The sequence below is a fragment of the Carassius auratus genome, unplaced genomic scaffold, assembly GCF_003368295.1.
Source record: "Carassius auratus strain Wakin unplaced genomic scaffold, ASM336829v1 scaf_tig00001591, whole genome shotgun sequence".
NCBI lineage: Eukaryota > Metazoa > Chordata > Actinopteri > Cypriniformes > Cyprinidae > Carassius > Carassius auratus.
Window position 1 is genome coordinate 2038175 of NW_020523372.1, and position 21484 is coordinate 2059658.

General features: G+C 39.4%; 1 protein-coding gene across 1 annotated transcript; it reads right to left on the reverse strand.

The window, feature by feature from the left end:
* Positions 1-1810: 1810 nt before the first annotated feature.
* On the reverse strand, positions 1811-19595 carry ccdc3b (coiled-coil domain containing 3b). Its single transcript, XM_026242511.1, has 3 exons — positions 18928-19595; positions 13366-13540; positions 1811-3016 (listed from the first exon to the last, which is right to left on the reverse strand). The coding sequence occupies exons 1-3, from the start codon at positions 19281-19283 to the stop codon at positions 2756-2758; spliced, it is 792 nt and encodes a 263-aa protein (XP_026098296.1). The 5' UTR covers positions 19284-19595; the 3' UTR covers positions 1811-2755.
* Positions 19596-21484: the final 1889 nt, after the last annotated feature.

The window sequence follows — 21484 nt, forward strand, 5'->3', positions numbered from 1 at the left end:
CATGATCAGAGTGGGCAGCAGTTTTGTTTGCCTTTATTCTTTGAATAATATAACAAGCATGCAACACATATTGTGAGGATGTGGTATACAGAAACTCAGTGGACAATGTGTTATCTTAAAGTCAAACATGGCACCAACAGGGTTACATCATCTAATAATTATATCATAAGGCATGCATAAAACGCATACAATACAAAATACAATATACAAAATAATAATAATAATACACACAGTGTCCTGGGGATATGCATGTTAATTTATAAAAAGGTTTGTCTGTATGAAATAATAGGAATAAGTTATTTTCTATTTAAAAGTACATTAAGTAAAATTCTCTAAATTCCTTTGGGTCATTAAAACGGAGAAACCTTTCCTGCCTCTGGTTATTAGTTCTCCAACATCCTGGAACCCAGTCTAGTTGTTGGTTGAGGGGTCTATTGGATTATTAGTTATATTTGATTTTGATTTGTCCAGCCATTACAGCCCTTTTCTGGGATTCTGATGTCAATTGATTAGCATAAAGTCTCTAAGGAAGATCAATGCACCACACATACTGTCAAAACATCTGTTCTGCAGCTTGGCTGAGAACATAGTTTACATTGAAAATGCATTGTGTATATGCGTTCTTTGGAGCATGATAATAGAGTAAAAACAGATTCTTGCAGGGTGCAGAACTACAGTGATGTACTGCTTTAAGGTTATTTAATGTCTATACATTATTAAAAATGACAGATCTGTGTTGTTGGTTTAGAAGTATATAAGAAGTCCATAAATGTCAAAACACTTCTCCACTTCATACATTTACAGCAACATCCATTTTTTTCAGTTTATTGCAAAGAGAACATGCTGTAGCTCTTTCAAGGCTCAGTCATTCAAAGTTATATGCACACACTCACAGAGACACACACACACACACACACACACACACACACACACACACACACATGCCCACTTTTTAAATAACAGGCACACACATTTGGAAACCCTGGAAATAGCGTTGAAAAAATTAATTGCCAATCAATCAATCAATCAATCAACGATCAAGTATATGTTTATTTCTTTGAATATGTAAAAAAAAAAAAACATTAGAGGAAAAATTGTGGTCTGAGGAAACATTTTCACATTGCACTTTATATTGGCTTAGCATCTCATTGGATGAGTCATAAATGATCTTCATTTCTCAAATACAGGGAGAAAACCAGACAGCCTTTATGATCCCTTTGGTATCATCAGTAAGGTCTAAAATTATTCAGAAATGGTGTGTGTGTATGTGTTTGGAAACAATGTTCCTCCAAGGGCTTCAAATTCCTGAGATTTGACATGAGAAGAAGAAGGATATCTTTCTCGGGTCTCAGAAGCCTCATGGACACAATTTCAATCCAGTGAGGTGTCTTGGACTTACATTGAAATTGTACATTCTGGATGCAATATATCAACCCTTCTTCTATCCAATTAAATGGGACAAGCTAGCCCATTTGAATGAATTAATGACTAGTCCCTACATTGAAGTACTTCCTGTTATAGCCTGGCAAGAGCACATTTGACAGCTTATACAGTATATGAATCAAAGCAATCAAGACACTTTACCATTTACCTTCACCTATGACCTATCACTATTAAGCAGACACTTTTATTTAAAGAAGCTTATTTACTTATATATAATTTAGGGTGAGATTATCAGGCCAGAAAACATTATTTGGACAAACATTAATTACATACACCACATTTTAAGATATTTTTATGATATTTATGTATATATATATATATATATATATATAACAAAAAATAACAAAAATGTGTAAAAGGTAATAGAGACATTTTAAAGCAAATGTGACTTTTTTATTTTTCATTGGCATACATGTAGATGTGTTAAACAGGAAACAATCATTGAAAGTTCAGATTAACAAAAACAAAAATAACAAATTAACAAAAATAACTGTTTCAAAACCTTGTAAGTAAATTGTTCTTTAAATGATGAACAGTTCACTTCACTGAGTAAAGATTACATATGTCAAGTGCTCAGCACCTTGTTTGCAATTATAAAACACATAACTTGAAATTATTACATGAAAAACTTGAAGAAAGCTGATCCCAAAACAAGAGTCATGATGTAGATTGACTCTTAAGGTTATATTTACCCATACAAACTGAAATAAGACTTTACATATGGAAACACTTCTACACACACACGAAAAAAAAAAAAAAAAAAAAAGATTTTTTGGGTCTGTCTTGCACTCTGCCATAAATGTTTATTGGAGTTTTAAGCTGAACAACTTTTACATTAAGGAGAAAAGGGTGATTTTTTTTTTCTTAAATGTATTCATTTATTTATTTATTTTGTAGACTGAAGGTCAGTGTTGCTACATTGTGCCAAAATGTATTTCCATAAAAACACCTGTCCAAATAAATTCAAAACACTGTGCTACATCTTATCAGGCTCTGCCTGATTAACATCATCTGCTTCTAGTCAGAATGATTGTGTTTTCACAACAAAAAAAAAAAAAAAAAAAAAAAAAAAAAACATTGTGGATTTTAATGCCTTTAACCTCATGTTGTGGTTGAAAATTGCAATGCATCAATAACTTTACATTTTGATGAAAGGATCATGATATTTTAATGATTGTGAAGTCAAATTTTTATTTATTTTTAAAAGCTTTTTGTCTAAACTATCTGAAGTCTGTAAAAAAAGTTAGTCTACATCTTCCAATACACTTTTATTTTTTAATTTTATTTTTATTGCAGGAATGGCTTTTAACTGTTAAGCTTTTTTTGGCAGGATTTTCCTGAGAGTGGTGTCCTGTTGTGGATGTGGTAACTCTGGTTCAGCTTCGTGAAGCTGTTTGAAGCTTTGAACTGGCTCTTTGGTCTCACGTTTGGCCTGCCTCAAGAGACGTTTCATGTTCTTCACCTTGTCCTTCAGGTGATTGTTGGCTTTCTCCAGGACCTTTACTTTCTGAGAGAGGTTTTTGACTTTCTCTTCCTCCTCAAATAAGGCCTTCTGCACATTGGAGCACCATAGCTGAAGGAATTGAAGAAAACGTGAAGTGAATAGAGGTAAGTAAAAATGTATAAAGCATCTGTTTGACTTTCATATTTGGACTAAACTGGTGTAAAGTAAACTTCAGAAAAATACAAAATATTTTTTGGCAATTTAAACATTCCTGAACTTCTCAAATTTTTTTTCAATAATAATTTGTTTTTTACCTGAAGAAAAAATGGGTAATAATTTAGTATAGGGACCAATTCTTACTACTACCTAATTTCTAAAACAACATGTTCGCTGTTTATTAGTGCTTATAAAGCAGACATTCTGCATGACCATTTTCTATATCCCTAATCCTAGTACCTAAACATAACAACTACCTTACTATTTACAAGCAGAAAATTAATAGTTTATTGAAGCAAAAGTTATAGGAGTCTGATGTAGTGAGAAAATGTCTCAGTTACAAATGTACCCCTCATTCCCTGAAGGAGTGAATGGAGATGTCACGTTGGTGACCGACAAATTGGGATCTCGCTTAGAGAGTGTAAACTCAGGCCCCGTCCACACGGAGACGCGTTTCTGTGAATACGCACAAATTTTTTATCGGATAGGCGTTTCGTCCACACGGATCCGGCGTTTTGGCAAGGTGAAACCGCTATTTTTTGAAACCGGGTCCCAAAGTGGATAAATTTGAAAAGGCCGTCTCTCCCTTGCCAGACGAAAACGACGAAAACGTCATCTTTGCGTTTTCGTCTGGACGGCTAATCTGTATATTTTCTGAAACGATGACGTCATCAGCCCACATCTCCCCCCTAGTCAGACAGCTCTACATCACGTAACAGCAACAAAAACATGACAAACACTGAACGATTGTCTTTTTATTAACTAACATTAACACTGATTAATAAATGTATTGTTCCATGTTCGTTTGTGTACCACGCGCATGGTTCATGAGCATAGTCCAAGTCTTCTTCTCTGTTTTTAATGTATCTCTGTGGCAGAATTACAGCGCCACATACTGGTCTGGCATGTATACTACATCATTTTGCAGTTTCGTGTGGACGCGGATATTTCTTGAGACGAGGAAAAAAAAGATCGGATTGGGGAAAGCTCCGTCTCCTTGTGGACGGGGCCACAATGAGCCAATGCACATTGGCATGCGATGATTGCATCCAGCTGCCACTGATCGCAATGGGAGTATAATTAGGCACCAGGTGCAATGAATAATCAAGTTTTTTGCTGAGAAGCCAAGCCAGTGATCCAGACGCTCAGTAGTGGTACAGCAGCTCTGGCGACAGGATGTGATGTCTCCACTCCCATCTTTTCTGAAGGAGGTTTTGAGATCACTTACACATATGGATAGGTTCATATGGAAGATTTAGAGGTGGTTGTTGTAACCCTGTTTGGAAATGGTAGAACGTCTGCCAGGAAAACAAATGCTCTAAGCTATACCGTCAAATGTTCACATATGGGATCCACTTAGGTCACTACATATGGAACCCAGCCCTCTAACGGTTCTCACAGATTCATTGAGTGAGGGCCTGGCCTCTATGCTCCTCCATGTCCGGCTGCCGAGGGGATGGAGGAGTTTGACAGGGTCTGCAGTGCAGTCTGTGGAGTGGTTTTAACAAGGAGACACTAAACTGGGGCCTCTCAGTGCTTTTTCCCATTTGAGATGAGAACACAGGAGGATAACAGCTCCACACGAAGGCTATAGAATCTAGCGAAAGTGTTGGGGGTCACCCAGCCTGCAGCTCTATAAATATCTGTCTGCGAGGTGCCACAAGCCAATGCCCAGGAGGATCCCACACTCTTAGTAGAGAGGGCTTGCAACCTGAACTGGCAGGGTACACCCTGTGCCTGATAAACCAGGGTGATGGCATCCACTACCCAGTGGGCCATCCTCTGCTTAGAGATGGCATTGCCCTTCTGCTGGCCTCTGAAACAGACAAAGAGATGATCTGAAGCATTGTGTCCAGACCACATACCATCTCAAGGCTCAGATGGGACAAAGAAAAGCTAGAGCTGGGTCTGTGGGGCAGTGCTTGCAGGTTCACCACCTGATTCCTAAAGGGAAAAGTAGGAACCTTGCTCACATAGCTGGGCCGAGGCGGGGGCCTCAGGATTTACCTAGGAGTCAGCTTGCCCAAACTTTAAGCATGATTCCTCAACTGAAAATGTGGCTTAAAAAAACTACAAAAATATGGGCAATTATAACTGACTGCCTCTATGTTGTTTTCCCGTTTCTCTGCATCAAAGCATGACAAGCTCTTAAAACATCTAAAACAGCAGCTTGGGTATATACACTCACCGGCCACTTTATTAGGTACACCTGCTCAATTATTTGGTACCACAAATTGCTAATCAGCCAATCACATGGCAGCAACTCAATGCATTTAGGCATCCAGATGTGGTGAAGACGACCTGCTGAAGTTCAAACTGAGCATCAGAATGGAGAAGAAAGGGGATTTACCGTATTTTCCGGACTATAAGTCGCACTTTTTTTCATAGTTTGGCTGGTCCTGCGACTTATAGTCAGGTGCGACTTATTTATCAAAATTAATTTGACATGAACCGAGAGAAATGAACCAAGAGAAATGAACCAATAGAAAACATTACCATCTACATCCGCGAGAGGGCGCTCTATGCTGAAGACATAGAGCGCCCTCTCGCGGCTGTAGACGGTAATGTTTTCTCTTCAGAATCAGAATCAGAATCAGAATGAGCTTTATTGCCAGGTATGTTTACACATACGAGGAATTTGTTTTCGTGACAGAAGCTCCGCAGTACAACAGAATGACAGCGACAGAACATAAAACACATAATAAAAGAATAAAAATACAAATATGTAGACAGTGAATGACAATATACAAATGACAATTGTGGGCAGGTATATTACAAAGTGAAGTTATGTATGTACATATATATTGTGTGCAAAATTTAAGTGTATACTAAGTATGTGTGTTAGATAAATAAAGTGTGTGTGTATATAAATATAAAGTGTAGTGTGTTCGCCATTATTGTCAGCTGTTCATAAGATGGATTGCCTGAGGGAAGAAACTGGTCCTGTGTCTGGTCGTTCTAGTGCTCAGTGCTCTGTAGCGTCGACCAGATGGCAACAGTTCAAAGAGGGAGTGTGCTGGATGTGAGGGGTCCAGAGTGATTTTGACAGCCCTTTTTCTCACTCTGGATAAGTACAGTTCTTGAATAGATGGGAGAGTTGAACCGATGATTCGCTCAGCAGTCCGGACTACTCTCTGTAGTCTTCTGAGGTCAGATTTAGAAGCTGAGCTGAACCAGACAGTTACTGAAGTGCAGAGGATGGATTCAATGATGGTGGAGTAGAACTGTTTCAACAGCTCCTGTGGCAGGTTAAACTTCCTCAGCTGGCGGAGAAAGTACAACCTCTGCTGGGCCTTTTTCACAATGGAGTCAATGTGAATGTCCCACTTCAGGTCCTGAGAGATAGTGGTTCCCAGGAACCTGAATGACTCCACTGCAGTCACAGTGCTGTTCATGATGGTGAGTGGGGGGAGTGCAGGGGGGTTTCTCCTGAAGTCCACGATCATCTCCACTGTTTTGAGGGTGTTAAGCTCCAGGTTGTTGAGACTGCACCAGACAGCCAGCTCTTTTACCTCCTGTCTGTAAGCAGACTCGTCACCGTCCTGAATGAGGCCGATGAGTGTGGTGTCATCTGCAAACTTCAGGAGCTTGACAGAGGGGTCCTTAGATGTGCAATCGTTGGTGTACAGGGAGAAGAGCAGTGGGGAGAGAACGCAGCCCTGGGGAGCTCCGGTGCTGATTGTACGGGTGCTGGATGTGTATTTTCCCAGCCTCACTAGCTGCTGCCTGTCTGTCAGGAAGCTGTTGATCCACTGACAGATGGAGGTGGGCACGGAGAGCTGATTTAGTTTGGGCAGGAGGAGGTTTGGGATGATCGTGTTGAAGGCCGAGCTGAAGTCCACAAACAGGATCCTCACATAAGTCCCCGGTCTGTCTAGGTGTTGCAGAACATAATGCAGTCCAATGTTTACTGCATCGTCCACAGACCTGTTTGCTCTGTAGGCAAACTGAAGAGGATCCAGCAAGGGCCCAGTGATGTCCTTCAGGTGGCCCAGCACCAGTTTTTCAAATGACTTCATGACTACAGACGTTAGAGCCACAGGCCTGTAGTCATTTAGTCCTGTAATTTTGGGTTTCTTAGGGATGGGGATGATGGTGGAACGTTTGAGGCATGATGGGACTTCGCACAGCTCCAGCGATCTGTTGAAGATCTGTGTGAAGATGGGGGCCAGCTGGTCAGCACAGGATTTCAGACAGGCTGGTGTAACACAATCTGGGCCTGGTGCTTTTTTCCTTTTCTGCTTCCGGAAGACCTGGCGCACCGCATCCTCGCTGATCTGAATTGCAGGTGTGGGGGAGAGGGGGGATGCAGGAGGTGAGAATGGTGAGAGTGCTTGATTGGAGAGGTGTTCAGGATGGGTTGCAGGAGCTGTTAATGGTGTGAACGGTAGTTTGGAGAGGCATTCAGGGCTGGTTGCAGGAGTTGTGAAGGGTGTGAATGGTTGTGTGGGGAGGCGTTCAGGGCAGGTGATGGGTGTTCTTTCAAACCTGCAGTAAAACTCGTTCAGATCGTCTGCCAGTCGTTGATTCTCTACGGTGCTGGGGGGTGGTGTCTTGTAATTGGTGATCTTCTTTAGACTTTTCCACACTGATGCGGAGTCGTTGGAAGTGAACTGAGTCCTTATTTTTTCAGAATAATTCCTCTTTGCCACTTTGATCTCCTTTTCCAATGTGTATTTAGCCTGTTTATACAAGACATTGTCCCCCTTCACGTAAGCATCTTCTTTGGCCTGACGGAGCTGTCTGAGTTTTGCAGTGAACCACGGTTTGTCATTATTGTAAATTAGTTGAGTCTTTGTAGGAATACACATATCCTCACAGAAACTGATATATGATGTTACGGTCTCTGTGAGTTCATCCAGATCGGTGGTAGCAGCTTCAAAAACACTCCAATCAGTGAGGTCAAAACAAGATTGTAAATCCTGCTCTGCTTCATTAGTCCATCTTTTTACAGTCCTTGATACAGGTTTAGCTGATTTTAGTTTCTGCCTGTAGGACGGTATAAGATGAACCAGAAGGTGATCAGAACGTCCCAAAGCTGCTCGTGGAACAGAGTGAAATGCATCCTTTATTGTGGTGTAACAGTGATCCAATATATTACTGTCTCTTGTGGGACATGTAACATGCTGTCTGTATTTTGGCAGTTCACGGGACAGATTGGCTTTATTAAAGTCCCCGAGAATGATTAAAACAGAGTCCGGGTGTTGTTGTTCTGTCTCTGTGATCTGATCAGCGAGTTTCTGTAAAGCTGAGCTCACATGAGCTTGCGGATGGATGTAAACACTGACCAGAATGAACGAGTGAAACTCCCGCGGCGAATAGAACGGCTTGCAGTTAATGAAGAGTGTTTCAAGATTTGAGCAGCACGTCTTCTTTAACACAGATACATCTGTACACCACCGTTCATTGATGTAAAAGCATGTCCCGCCGCCGCGCGATTTCCCCGTGGATTCTGATTCGCGATCCGCTCTAAACAGCTGAAAGCCCGGCAGATGGAGCGCGCTGTCCGGTATGGTGTCATTCAGCCAGGTTTCCGTGAAACACAGAGCAGCAGAGTGTGAGAAATCCTTATTTGTCCGAGAGAGCAGAAGGAGTTCGTCCGTTTTGTTGGGTAGAGAGCGGAGATTTGCCAGATGGATGCTAGGCAACGGCGTTCGAAATCCGCGCTTCCTGAGTCTGACGAGCGCTCCCGCTCGCTTCCCCCGTCTGCGCGTCCTGAAACGCTTGATCAGCGCCGCCGCTCCTCCGATAACAACGTTCACTAAAACATCTGAATAATTGAAATCCGGAAAAACATCTTGTGGTGCGTTCTGCCGAATGTTCAGCAGTTCTTCCCTGGTGAAACTGATGGCAGGAATATAACTAAAGACAGGACAAACTAACAAAAACACAAAAACATATGCGGAGCTCGTCACGGAGGCAGCCATCCTGTATCGGCGCCAGCGCAAGTCTTGGTTCTTGGTTCTAAATAAATGCGACTTATACTCCAGTGCGACTTATATATGTTTTTTTTCCTGATCATGACGTATTTTTGGACTGATGCGACTTATACTCAGGTGCGACTTATAGTCCAAAAAATACGGTAAGTGACTTTGAATGTGGTATGGTTGTTGGTGCCAGACGGGCTGGTCTGAGTATTTCAAAAACTGCTGATCTACTGCCATTTTTACGCACAACCATCTCTAGAATTTACAGAGAATAAAAAAAAAACTGAAAATATCCAGTGAGAGGCAGTTGTGTGGACGAAAAAGCCTTGTTGATGACTGGTTAGACATGACAGAAAGGCAACAGTAACTCAAATAATTACTCGTTACAACCAAGGTATGCAGAATACCATTTCTGAATGCACAACACATTGAACCCTGAAGCAGATGGGCTACAACAGCAGAAGACCACATTGTCAACCAAGAACAGGAAACAGAGGCTATTATTTGCACAGGATCACGAAAATTGGACAATACAAGATTGGAAAAATGTTGAATGTTCTGATGAGTCTTGATTTCTGCTGCGAGATTCAGATGTTACGGTCAGAATTTGGTGTAAAGAACATGAAAGCATGGATCCAACATGCCTTGTCTCAACGGTTCAGGCTGATGGTGTAATGGAGTGGGGGATACCCATCTTCCTAAGGCTACATCCAGCAGGATAATGACGCATGTCACAAAGCTCAAATCATCTCAGACTGGTTTTTTGAACATGACAATGAGTTCACTTTGCTCAAATGACCTCCACAGCCACCAGATCTCAATCCAATAGAGCAGCATTGGGTTGTCGTGAAATGGAAGATTTGCATCATGGATGTGTAGCCAACAAATATGGAGCAACTGTGTGGTGCTTTCAAGTCAATATGGACCAAAATCTCTAAGGAATGTTTCCAACACCTTGTTGAATCTATGTCATGAAGAATTAAGGCATTTCTGAAGGCAAAAGAGGGTTCAACTGGTACTAGCAAGGTGTTCCTAATAAAGTGACCAGTGAGTGGATGCTGGTTGCAAGATTCCCCATCAATTCCCATCTCTTGTCAATTAAGTCACATTTGACGTTGATGAATGGTATACAAATGTTTGCCTGCAAAGTTTGCAGACAACCTTTTTGGGGTCATCTTTTATCCTTTCAAAATGATCCCACACTTCAGATTGTCTTCCCGACATGCCAATTAGCAGGTGGATTTTCCAGGCCCGCTGTGTTAATGAGCTCTCTGTTGTTTACTTCTCCACTTCCTGTGGATTTTTTTTCCCCCAACTAACCAACTACCATTTTGTTTATTTAAATGAGGAGTCATCAAATTTATCACCAGTAAAATATGAAGTGGCACAAGGATCCGTCCTAGGTCCCCTTCTATTTTCAATATACATGTTGCCCCTTGGTAATATTATTAGAAAATACGGGATTAGTTTCCACTGTTCTAAATGATCTATTAAAAATGTTAACGATTGGATGACCAATAATTTTCTCCTATTAAATTCGGATAAGACAGAGATATTAATTATTGGGCCAAAAAACAGTACACAGAATCTTATAGATTACAGTTTGAAACTAGACGGATGTACTGTTACTTCCTCTACAGTCAAAAATCTGGGTGTTATATTAGACAGCAACTTGTCTTTTGAAAACCATATTTTTCAAGTTACATGCATTCTTCCATCTTAGAAACATTGCCAAGCTACACAACATGTTACCTGTTTCTGATGCAGAAAAGATAGTTCATGCATTCATGACCTCTACACTGGAATATTGTAATGCACTTCTAGGTGGTTGTCCTGTATCTTCAATAAACAAGCTACAGGTAGACCAAAATGCAGCAACTAGAGTCCTTACCGGGTCAAGAAAATATAATCATATTACCCCAATTTTCCAGTCTCTGCACTGGCTACCTATTAAGTTCTGTATCAGTAACAAATGATCATTACTTACCTATAAGGCCCTAAATGGTTTAGCTCCTGCGTACCTTACTAGCCTTACACCACGCTACAATCCATCACGCTCCCTAAGGTCTCAAAACGCTGAAAAAAGCAAAGTAAACTAAAGGAGGTAGAGCTTTTTCACATTTGGCTCCTAATCTCTGCAATAGCCTTCCTGATAAGGTTTAGGGTTCAGACACACTCTCTCTGTTTATATTTACATAAAAAAATCATCTCTTTCGCCAAACATTCGAGTAATGCATCTCATAATATAGTGACTGCAGTTGCATCCGATCAAATGCGCATTCTTATTCTTTAGCTTGGGTTAAACTAATTAATTTTACTTTGTTGGAACAGCAGCTACGTTAATTATGTCTCTATTTGTCTCTCTGTTTTGCCACGGGATTGGTAACTAGGATTTACACAAGCTCCAGTCTGGATCCAGAACACCTGAGAAGAGATAATGCTGACCCCTCAGAGGACCTCAGATGATGCTAACCTTAAATCAACAAATAGAACTAACAAATATTGCTACAAGTGTGATTGCATCATATAATAATTGCTGTTAATAATGTTCATCTTCTGGTTGATTACGTCTGAAAAATCCTGTCATATGCACACAAATTTACAGTCACCACTTATAAGCTACTAGTAAATATTGTAGAAATGTAATTTTCTGTAAAGTTGCTCTGTAATGATTTGTATCGTAAAAAGCGAACTATACAAATAAACTTGAATTGAATTGAATTAATGAAAATGTAGTCGACCAAGCCTGTTCTTGTCGCCTATCAATTAGTTGACTATTAGGGGACAGTCTTAGTCAGGTCCCAAGAGGGTATAGAGAGGGGATGGGGAGGATTCAGCCTTCTCGCCCCCCTAAGAAACCTGATGACCAGGTCGTGCTTCCCTTCCCTACTACAGCGTCGTGGTTAGCAGCAATTGCAGCAACATAGACTTGAAGGGTGGAGGGAGACAGCCTTTGCTCTAGCCCCTGCTGCAAAAAGGAAAGCACAACTCTGATAAGGCATCTTCAAGGGGTCTTCTCAGTGAAAAGAACACCACTCAATGAATAGGTTCCACTTCAAGTGATGGTGTCTACTACCTCTTGGGGTAAGTCACCTAGAGCCTTCGCCTCCCGTCTAGAGACCAGATATGAAGTTTCCAGAGGTCTGGACGCGGTTGTCAGTCGATCCTTCCTCAGAGGAATCTGCCAAGGAGGGGCTGTCACAAGGAGCATTAGTTCTGGGAACCAGGTCCGAGTGACAAGCAGGACCTGCTCTTCATCTTCCCTGATCTCGCACAGTTTCTGTGCAAAAAGGCTCACTGGGGAAAATGCATACTTGTGCAGGTTCAGCGGCCAGCTGTGTGCCAGTGCGTCCATGCCTAGTCTTCCCTCAATCAGGGAGTTAAACAACTGACAGTGAAAGGTCTCTGGAAAGGCAAACAGGTCTACCTGAGCGGTTCTGAAACATCTCCAAATGAAACCTTCCAGAACTGTCCTCCAAACCATCTGGGGATGGAGTCTCCATTCTCCAGGGAGTGCATATATATACAAGATTTTTACTGACTGTATATATATATATATATATATATATATATATATATATATATATATATACAGTCAGTAAAAATCTTATCTTAAAAATCCCTTACAACCCAATGCAGAGTATTTATTCAAGGCTGAGAACCTCTGGTCTAGAGTTTAAACATACCACAACCAACGATATGAGATACATGTTCTCCCAAGGCAAATGAAAAAGTAAAGAAGTAAAGATGTCCAGAGAGGAATATTAATATCCCAGCAATCACTTCTCTTAATTCTCTTGAGATTTGGACCCAGGCATAAACTACACTTAATGGTGATCACCAATTCACAGTAAATTATAGGTTTGAAAATGTCTTTTGGTTTGGATTCTCAAGATATGTTGCCTACTTATTCTAGCAAGATTTCTGTGGAAAACAAGCTGCATCTTCCACTGCAATGTTGATTTTTGCAAGCAATAGCCACAGACATGCAATAGCCACAAACATTTCTGTTAGTGTTCCTCATCCATTTTCATAAGTCAAGAGAGCCACAAAAAGACATGCAAAAGAGCCAAACAAGCAAGATTTTCATACTTCTTTGCTCACTAAGAAGTGTCTGTCTCTCTAATACTATCCATCGATGTGCACACGGACAAGCACACAGCAAGCAAGAACAGAACATGAATTTTTAAATTAGTCTATCTAATGCTTCATGTATCAGAGTCAAAACAGGTAAAAGTTACATCTGCTGTTTATTATTATTATTATTATTATTATTGTTGTTGTTGTTGTCATTGCTGCTGTTGTTATTGTGTTAACACATTAAAAGTAGCTCACTCTGTTGTCCTCTTGTACTTCCCAGTCTGGGGTGTACATGTGAACCTGTGTGCCAGCTGTGCAGTTGGAAAACTGGAACAAGCTGGCAAACATCCGATGGTTCTCTGGGGTGTCAGAGAAGATGGGGTCCTGGAAGTTGACTCCATGGGGAATGATGCTGTAGTTTTCATCCATCCTGAGAAGAAATGCAACAAAAACTACATTACTATGATCATTAATTGTTATGCTTGGACTAATAGGTGATTTGAACACACACCAATTTCTTCCCCACATGGTCTGTACTATGGACATCAGTGATTAATTATCAGACTTACTAAAAGGTGTGGCTGATAAAAAATTACTGATAAAAATGCTGATATCTGATTTAAAAAAAAAAATACAATAAAGGCCACATCCAAACCTCAGGATATCACAGAGCTTGGGGTGGTCTTTTGACTAATTTGAGCCAGTAACCAACCAACTTGTAGAAACTACTTTAGCAACCTTAGTGTCATCCCTCCAGTTTTATTCCCCTCATTCACAGATGGCCCTTACATTAGCATGCTCAAAACCATTCTGAACACCTTAACAACCTCATATCAATACCTTATCAGAAAATTTTTAAATCCTGCTTTATAATGTTACATTTCTGCAAATGTCCATGCATGCCATAGGGTGTGTATCAAACATGAGAGGCAAAATTCCGTTACAAAATCATGCTATACCACGAAAGTCGCACACCCGTTATGCATATTTTTCTTTCTCTTGTGTGGGCCTCAGCAATGCAATAGTTAAAGACCACTTGGGACACTTAATGTCAATGACTCTTATATTTTTAGGCAGGCAAGAGGCCAAGGTGAGGGGAGGTACCAATAAAGGGTATGCTGGGACAGCTCTATTTGTGTGTTTGCATTTGGGCTGCCTTTATATATTTTTTTTGTTGCTAAAGCATTAGCAAAAGTATTACATTTAAAGAAAAATATTAAGGAGTAAAAATCGATGTAATCAATATAAGAGGTTAATTACACAGTGTGTGGTGTCCCAGGAATTATACGTATAGCTTAGGGAGGTCTATTATTTTCTCTTTGTTCTTTCTCTTGTCTCTGTAGCTGTGTGAGCAAAGAATTCATTACTTGTGATTGGTGTACAAAGCTGTTCTTTGGCCGGTCTCTTGCTGTTTCAAGCCTGTAGTCTAGCAAACGTTCACACATCAGCACACACATACGCACACACCTCCCAGCAGAGAGGAAATGAGGAAAGTCTGTTATCAAAGTTTCGAGGGTGGTTTTAAAAATATTAATTCAAAAACCATGGTTACATTGGCACAATGTGAGGAAATGAGACACTCTCTTCATACGGACTCTCCAACACCCTTGTTCTCCTATTTTTTTTTTTGTGTGTGTGTGTGTGTGATTCAGCTGCCATCAGCCTGCAGGAAAATCTACTTTTTGCAAGTTAAATGGTTTGCAGTACTCACTTGTAATAATCAACAATGTATATTTTTTTTACATTTTAGTTTGGGAAAAGAAAAACACAGTTACTCCAAACAAATGACAAGTTAATGCATGTGTGTACGTTAGAGAGCCAGAATTCCCTCAAGTGCATTCGTTGATATTTATATGATCAGTTCAAACATATGTAAGCTTTGTTCATAAGTTTGTTGGCTGCAAAACACTGTTGCTCAGAGTGAGGGAGACGGTTTTGAGGTGAATAGTTTTCCACCTGGCTTCCATATCCCCTTTTCCCTGACAGAAACATTGGCTTTGGACCTTGACAGCAGAGAGTTCCTCCATCTGGATCTAATTCAGCTTCTTTAGAGGGGCATCAGAAGCTCAGGGGCTTTTACGGAACCTGTGCTCAATGCCAGACTTGGAATATCTAGATCCAAAAAGAGATCCAGAATCCTCTGATGGATTTCAGCTGAGCTCCAGAATATTTTGGACTCAAGTGTCTAGGTCTGGAAGACCATTTCGACTCTAGTTTCAGCTTCAGAAAATTGGTTTGCTGTTAGATCTATGAGTAAGAGATAAATATTTAGTAAACATTCTTACTGGCAAGCCGTTGACAATTCGTTAAATGAAAGTGACGGTTTTTGTAATAACGTGTGTGGAGCAGTATGAAGTTTGTATAGTTTATGCAAAATAATACATTTCTCAAAACATGGTAAATATGGAAAAAATGCACAAATATCCCCTTACATTTTTTTCCTGAAAGTAGTGTTAACCAACCCTGCTGAAAAACCATACTGTTAACTTATAACCAATAACTTCCAGATGGGTTCCTCCTTTTCTCCTACATATTTTCATGCATTTTCAGATTACAACCTTTTTTAATTCACTGACCATCCTAAAATAGAGAGCCTCTCATTGGAACCTAAAAGTAGTTGTTCCATGCACCACATTGCATTAATTATTGTTTCCATGCAGAGTGTCTCCAGTTTCTCAGGCTTTTGATGGTTTGACTAGTGAGCATTGTCTCGCCAAACTGGAACCAGCTGTCTGATTGGTTCATGGCTTCGACTCATGACATATGGGACATTAAAAAGCAGAGAAGAAAAGTTGTGCATGTGTACTGAGGCAAGGTTTTCTGTCAGTACACCAGAACAAAGCACTGAATGTCTTAAATGCACATTTTAATACAATGAAAGTGAAATGAGTTGTTTTCGAGCTTCAGAAATTACCAAACAAGCATAATGAAGTGCCATAAACATGATCTATTCAACTCATTAATTTAGGACTGGATTTAAAAGACCAAAAAAACGTCTCAAACTTCTTTAAACAGTGTTTCTGAAATCCATATTTTTAAAACCAGAATTTAGCATCAAGTCCACAAAAGCATTGGTCATCCAAGCATGGGCTCACCATTGATAGTAACTGTAAAACCAATGCCCCGCAATGAGTGTACAAAAAAAAATCAGTGATGAGATTAAACAAAGGAACAGTGGTGTAATAGAAGAAATAAAACAAGCGTAACATCCAACAAACTCAACACTTGGCTAATGGCTAATGTAGAGATGACTGTTAGGGTTAGGTCAGAGCCTAGTTGCTATTAAGAAAATGATGAATATTATTTTAGATAATAAGCCACAAAAACTGTAAGGGTATAAGAGTAAGCAACTCCCAAACACTTGATCAAATGCCAAAACAGCCTGTTAGCACTAGATGGGACCTATAACCTGCTGCCCTCAGGTCGCTCAAGCACTTGGGCACTGTGTGTTCTGTGTAATTAAGTCAAATGGAAAGAATTCCAGGGCTGTTTTAACTGCTCTGTCTCTGAGACTGTGAGAATTATTAGTAGCCCATCTATTTGCTTTCTCATAGATTGGGAAAAACTACATTTTATGTTCACAGCATAGTACTATCACAAGGAATAATAAGCAGTTATTCTACTACAATGCATTATAGTGTTAGTTCACCCCCAAATTCTGTCATTAATTACTCATCGTAACATGATGTTGAAGACTGACATGGAAGAGAATAAATGGTGGAATAAAGCAATTATTTTTGTTTTCTTTGCACCCAAAAGTATTCTTGTAGCTTCATAAAATTAAGGTTGAACCACTGATGTCACATGGACATTTTTAATAATGTCCTTATTACCTTTCTGGGCCTTGAACGTGGTAGTTGCATTGGTGTCTATGGAGGGTCAAAAAGCTCTCGGAGTTCATCAAAAATATCTTAATTTGTGCTCTGAAGATCAACAAAGGTCTTATGGGATTGGAACGACATGAAGGTGAGTCATTAATGGCAGAATTTTCATTTTTGAGTGAACTAACCCTTTAATACGGTTTATTTTATGGCATTGGTAAATTCTTTATTCTGACTAGTTGACATATGTTTAATTTGTTACAAAGTGCACGGCTATGCATTTTCAAAATTCCTTAAGTCGTAACTCATCCCTGAATATTTGTGCTACAATGATTAATAATAATTCAAGTCACGTGTCCTCAGTTATTCTTTAATTGTTTCTTACGCTTTATGTCGTGTCATGTGACAGACATATAAGTTATTTCCAGAGAATTCATGTCAGGTAATTTTAGAATAACATGAAATCAATATGCTGCCTTCACTATCTCTCTCTCTTAATAGTTATGACTCCAGTTACAGCGACCTAGTTTGACCCTATAGTCACATAAGAAGAAGAAGAAGAAGAAGAAGAAGAAGAAGAAAACACTTTGCCATATGTTGCTGTATACTTATTAGTACATTAATCATAAACTGTTTCAATAATTACCATGCAAAAATTACTTATATGCAGTTTTACTGTCACTCAGCTGTGGAGTTTTTTTTTTTCACCAAGACCAACAAATTATTATTTAAAAGCATAAGACCAAAAGTGTCCAGAACCAACCTCATATGCCTGCAGGTTCTCTCTATGTATATTGTTTATGCAAATTTTTGTAAACTATTAGTTACAGCTGTTTCGTTGTCTCAACAAGCAAGATTGTTTTGGTAAAACAGGTTATCAGTTTACATTATGCCTGTGAGGTGTTGCCTATCTCAGTAAACTACTTGGCCAGAAAAGTGCTGAGTGTGATAAATCCAGTACTGCTCTGCATGAGGGAGTTAAACATTCTTCAGCTTAACTGATCGGATCATAGCGTGAGACAGGAAATGCAAGTCAAAAAACAAAAAACAAAAAAACAATTGTCAAGAGATTCAAGCCTTACGCTATTAATATGAATCAGTCAAAAGTCTGTGTCTTTGAGAAAAAGTGAAATCACAACAGTGAATCATATACTGCATAATCTCTATCCAAATGGGCTGTACTTCAGTATCAAACTATCAGTTTGTTAACTTCCCCATCCTTTGTAAGTTCATCTAAAAAATTTGATTTCATCCCCACTATAAACAGAGAAACAAAGACAAGCCAGAGCTAATTGGGTTTGACATATGTTTTGATCACAGGATTCATGATCATTATACACAAGTTGAACCATTTTCCATTCATGACGAAAGAAAAAAAAAAGAGGGAAATCTTGGTTGTTTGGCGCAGTATTCAGTCTTTGTGAATACCCCTGGCGGAGCTTGCATTAGCGTAACCCAACCAAGGCCAAACAGAATAGCTTAAGTTCTAAGATGACAATGAGCACAGATGTCAGACAGTTGTGCACAGTTGTAGCCAAGCCAATGTTCTGATACTGAGCTCTCATGCTCACGAATGCTCCATGCCAATGTCACAAAACAACTTTTGTTAATTCAATATGAACAACTTCAAAATCCACAAACATTCTATGATCTAAAATGTAAAATGTGATCCTTAGTAAGCCACCTGGTGTGTTGTATAAGTGCTCTCAAATAGTGGTGACTCAGACTCATGTTCGACTTTATAAGATAAACTTGAAAGTGTTTTTACTAGTGTCACTTCATGTTAAAACTGTTTATTAATTATGTGTGTGTGTGTGTTAGTATATATATAACATAAGTGTGTTATGTTAATGTTATGTATGGAATCGTGGGCTCTTCATCTTAGTCTGATTCTTTATTTTATTTGATATTTTATTTGACCTTATTATTTTTTAAAGCAAAATATTACTAAGTACACCTTTAGCATGAGCAAATCCTTACTGTCATTTGATCTTACCTCAAAAAGAAATAATAAGAGTTGTTCTCCACGACAGTGTACGAGTGGCAGGGGAAATATCCCAACCCGCTGACATTGAACCTGGACCCGGCTGGCACTTCCAGCATGCTGCCCCATGCCTGGTCGCATAGCAGCTCGATCTCCGCGGAGAAGAACAGATCCGTGTCGTACTGCCACGGCAGGTAGTTGTACACGCTGTAAGACTCCTTATGGAGAGCGAGCACCTTGGCAAAGACTATGATCTCCGCCAGCTCTGCGCGGCACGCTTCCGTCTGAGGTCTCCAGTCGTGGGGCAGTTGGCATCCCCATGATGCGCTCATGGAGAGCGCTAATATTAATGCAAGTAGAGTGCCCATGATACGCCGTCTTACCTTACTCGTGCAAACTGCCTAGAATAAAAGCAATTCCGCGCGGGTCACTGTTTTTTCCTTATAAAAAAAAGAGGCTTCCAGGTCCGCGTAAAACGCAGAGAGGTAATTTGCAAACTCTCAAATGCAGTAAAAGATACGCGTTGATACTAAAGACAGTTTTAAATGGGTTCTCTCTACTTTAGGTATAATGCATATCAGTGAATTTAGGCTGATCTATAGGTCTTATTCCTCTCCATTCTTCCCTGTGCGCTCTGCGCATTAGGCTGCGCGGGTAATGCAGAACACTTTAGTGACGCTCAGCTGTATTACATCTGCAGCAGAAAACAATGGCAAGAGCTTCAGTTCTGCTTCCATTTCACGCCTCAGCAATGTGTGCTCCAAGAAATCAGTGAAAAAACAAGTATGATTAATATTATTATTATTGACAAAGTATAACACAGAGTTTTCAGTACTGCAACATTGTCTTCTGTCACTTGGTGTCACTTTATTAATATTATTAAACGTTACATTAAATAATGTCCATATTTAATAATTTCTACCACAAAATGGACTGAAAATCTTCTTTATGTAAAGCCACGAAATGTTATGAAACAATTCACATTCACATTCACACTACAGTTACTATAAAATGTTACCAGATTAAACACATACTCAGCCCTTACGTCATGCATATGAGCTTTCCACATCTTTAACTCATTTTGGTTCCAGTTTGGCTTTGCTGCGAGGAAGCAAATAGTGACAGACCCTGATATGTCAGCCAGACCAATAAATCTTTCAATGTTTGGCCATTTTCGGATTATCGTCATATCGTTGCAAATACTCATGAACACTTGGATGGCCAAGAGATGTGTCAAAATGTACTTATAGTTTTGTCAAAGGATATTGCACATTTTCTAATCCTCCCGTATAATACATTTTGTTTAAAACTTGTTTTACATAATGCATGATCAGTTTTCTAAGTATTGGTGTCAGTGTTGCTGTTAGGTAAATTAGATATTTGACCTCTAAAAATAGCTATGAGAAGCACATCCACAATATAAAAGCACTTAAGTATAGTCATTATATGAGCCTGATGTAGTTTAGTGAGATCAGTTGCAAAAATATCCATACCATGCAACTTAAAAAATATATATATGTATTGTCTTAAAAACTATTTACAGCATTACAACATTTTACAGAGGTTATGTGTACGGTGTACAGATCAAGATTTGACCAACCCCAAAGAGCAATTAAAATAATAAAATCCCATTTATGTTTATGTAGGAAATAGCTATGTCCTAACACAAATTTAAGTCATTTGTTTACTTGCAGAATTAAGGATAATAAACCATTTTCTCATTACATGAGGTTTAAGGTTAAGAATAAACATCTGACAGGTGAGCGTACCCTTGAGCATGACATGCCGAGCATTTATCACTCTACAGGACGGCCCAAACCCAGAGGAATCACATTTCTAAATGACCCCATTAGGGCTTACTAAGGTCTGTGCTTGCAGGAACACTGTGAGGTGGTGTAGATGTTTTTAACTTTCAAAAAGATTTCAAAATATGTAATTCCTTCTTCTATAAGAGTGTACCAATCTGTACCAACATTATTCCTTTATTAAAAAAATAAATAATAATAATTATGGAGATTTTCTGAATGAATAATGCATGTGATATTTCCATAAATTCTGGCTTGAAAGTGTTTTTGTTTTTTGTTTTTTTTTTTCAACTGTGATGTGTTTCTAGGTTGATTACTAGCAACGCAGCAACTGTAGATGACTTTTTGAATGACTCGTCTATTTGGATGAAAATACATTTGACTTGAAATAAAACTTTGTGCTAAAAATGAAAAATTTAGCATAAAGCCAAGAGCTGATACCAGGTTTTTTTGGTAATCCACTGTTAACTCTTGTGTCACGATGGTAAAGTCCATCATTTGTTCATGTCTAATCCAGTCTGCACAGGCTTCAAAGGGATTTAGATTCCTGCAGCTCAGATCTAATGCACAGAATAGACATTCACACTGGACCAAGATACCCAGACTTTGATCAGCCACGCGGCTCGTTCATTGGATCTAGCTGCAGATATACACACTGCTGTGATGCTTTTATTTCTGTTTGAAGGCACAGTCTAACTCCAGGCTGAAGGGCCCAACATCATCTCAAATTATCTGCACAAAATGTCAGCACATTTTTTTTTCAA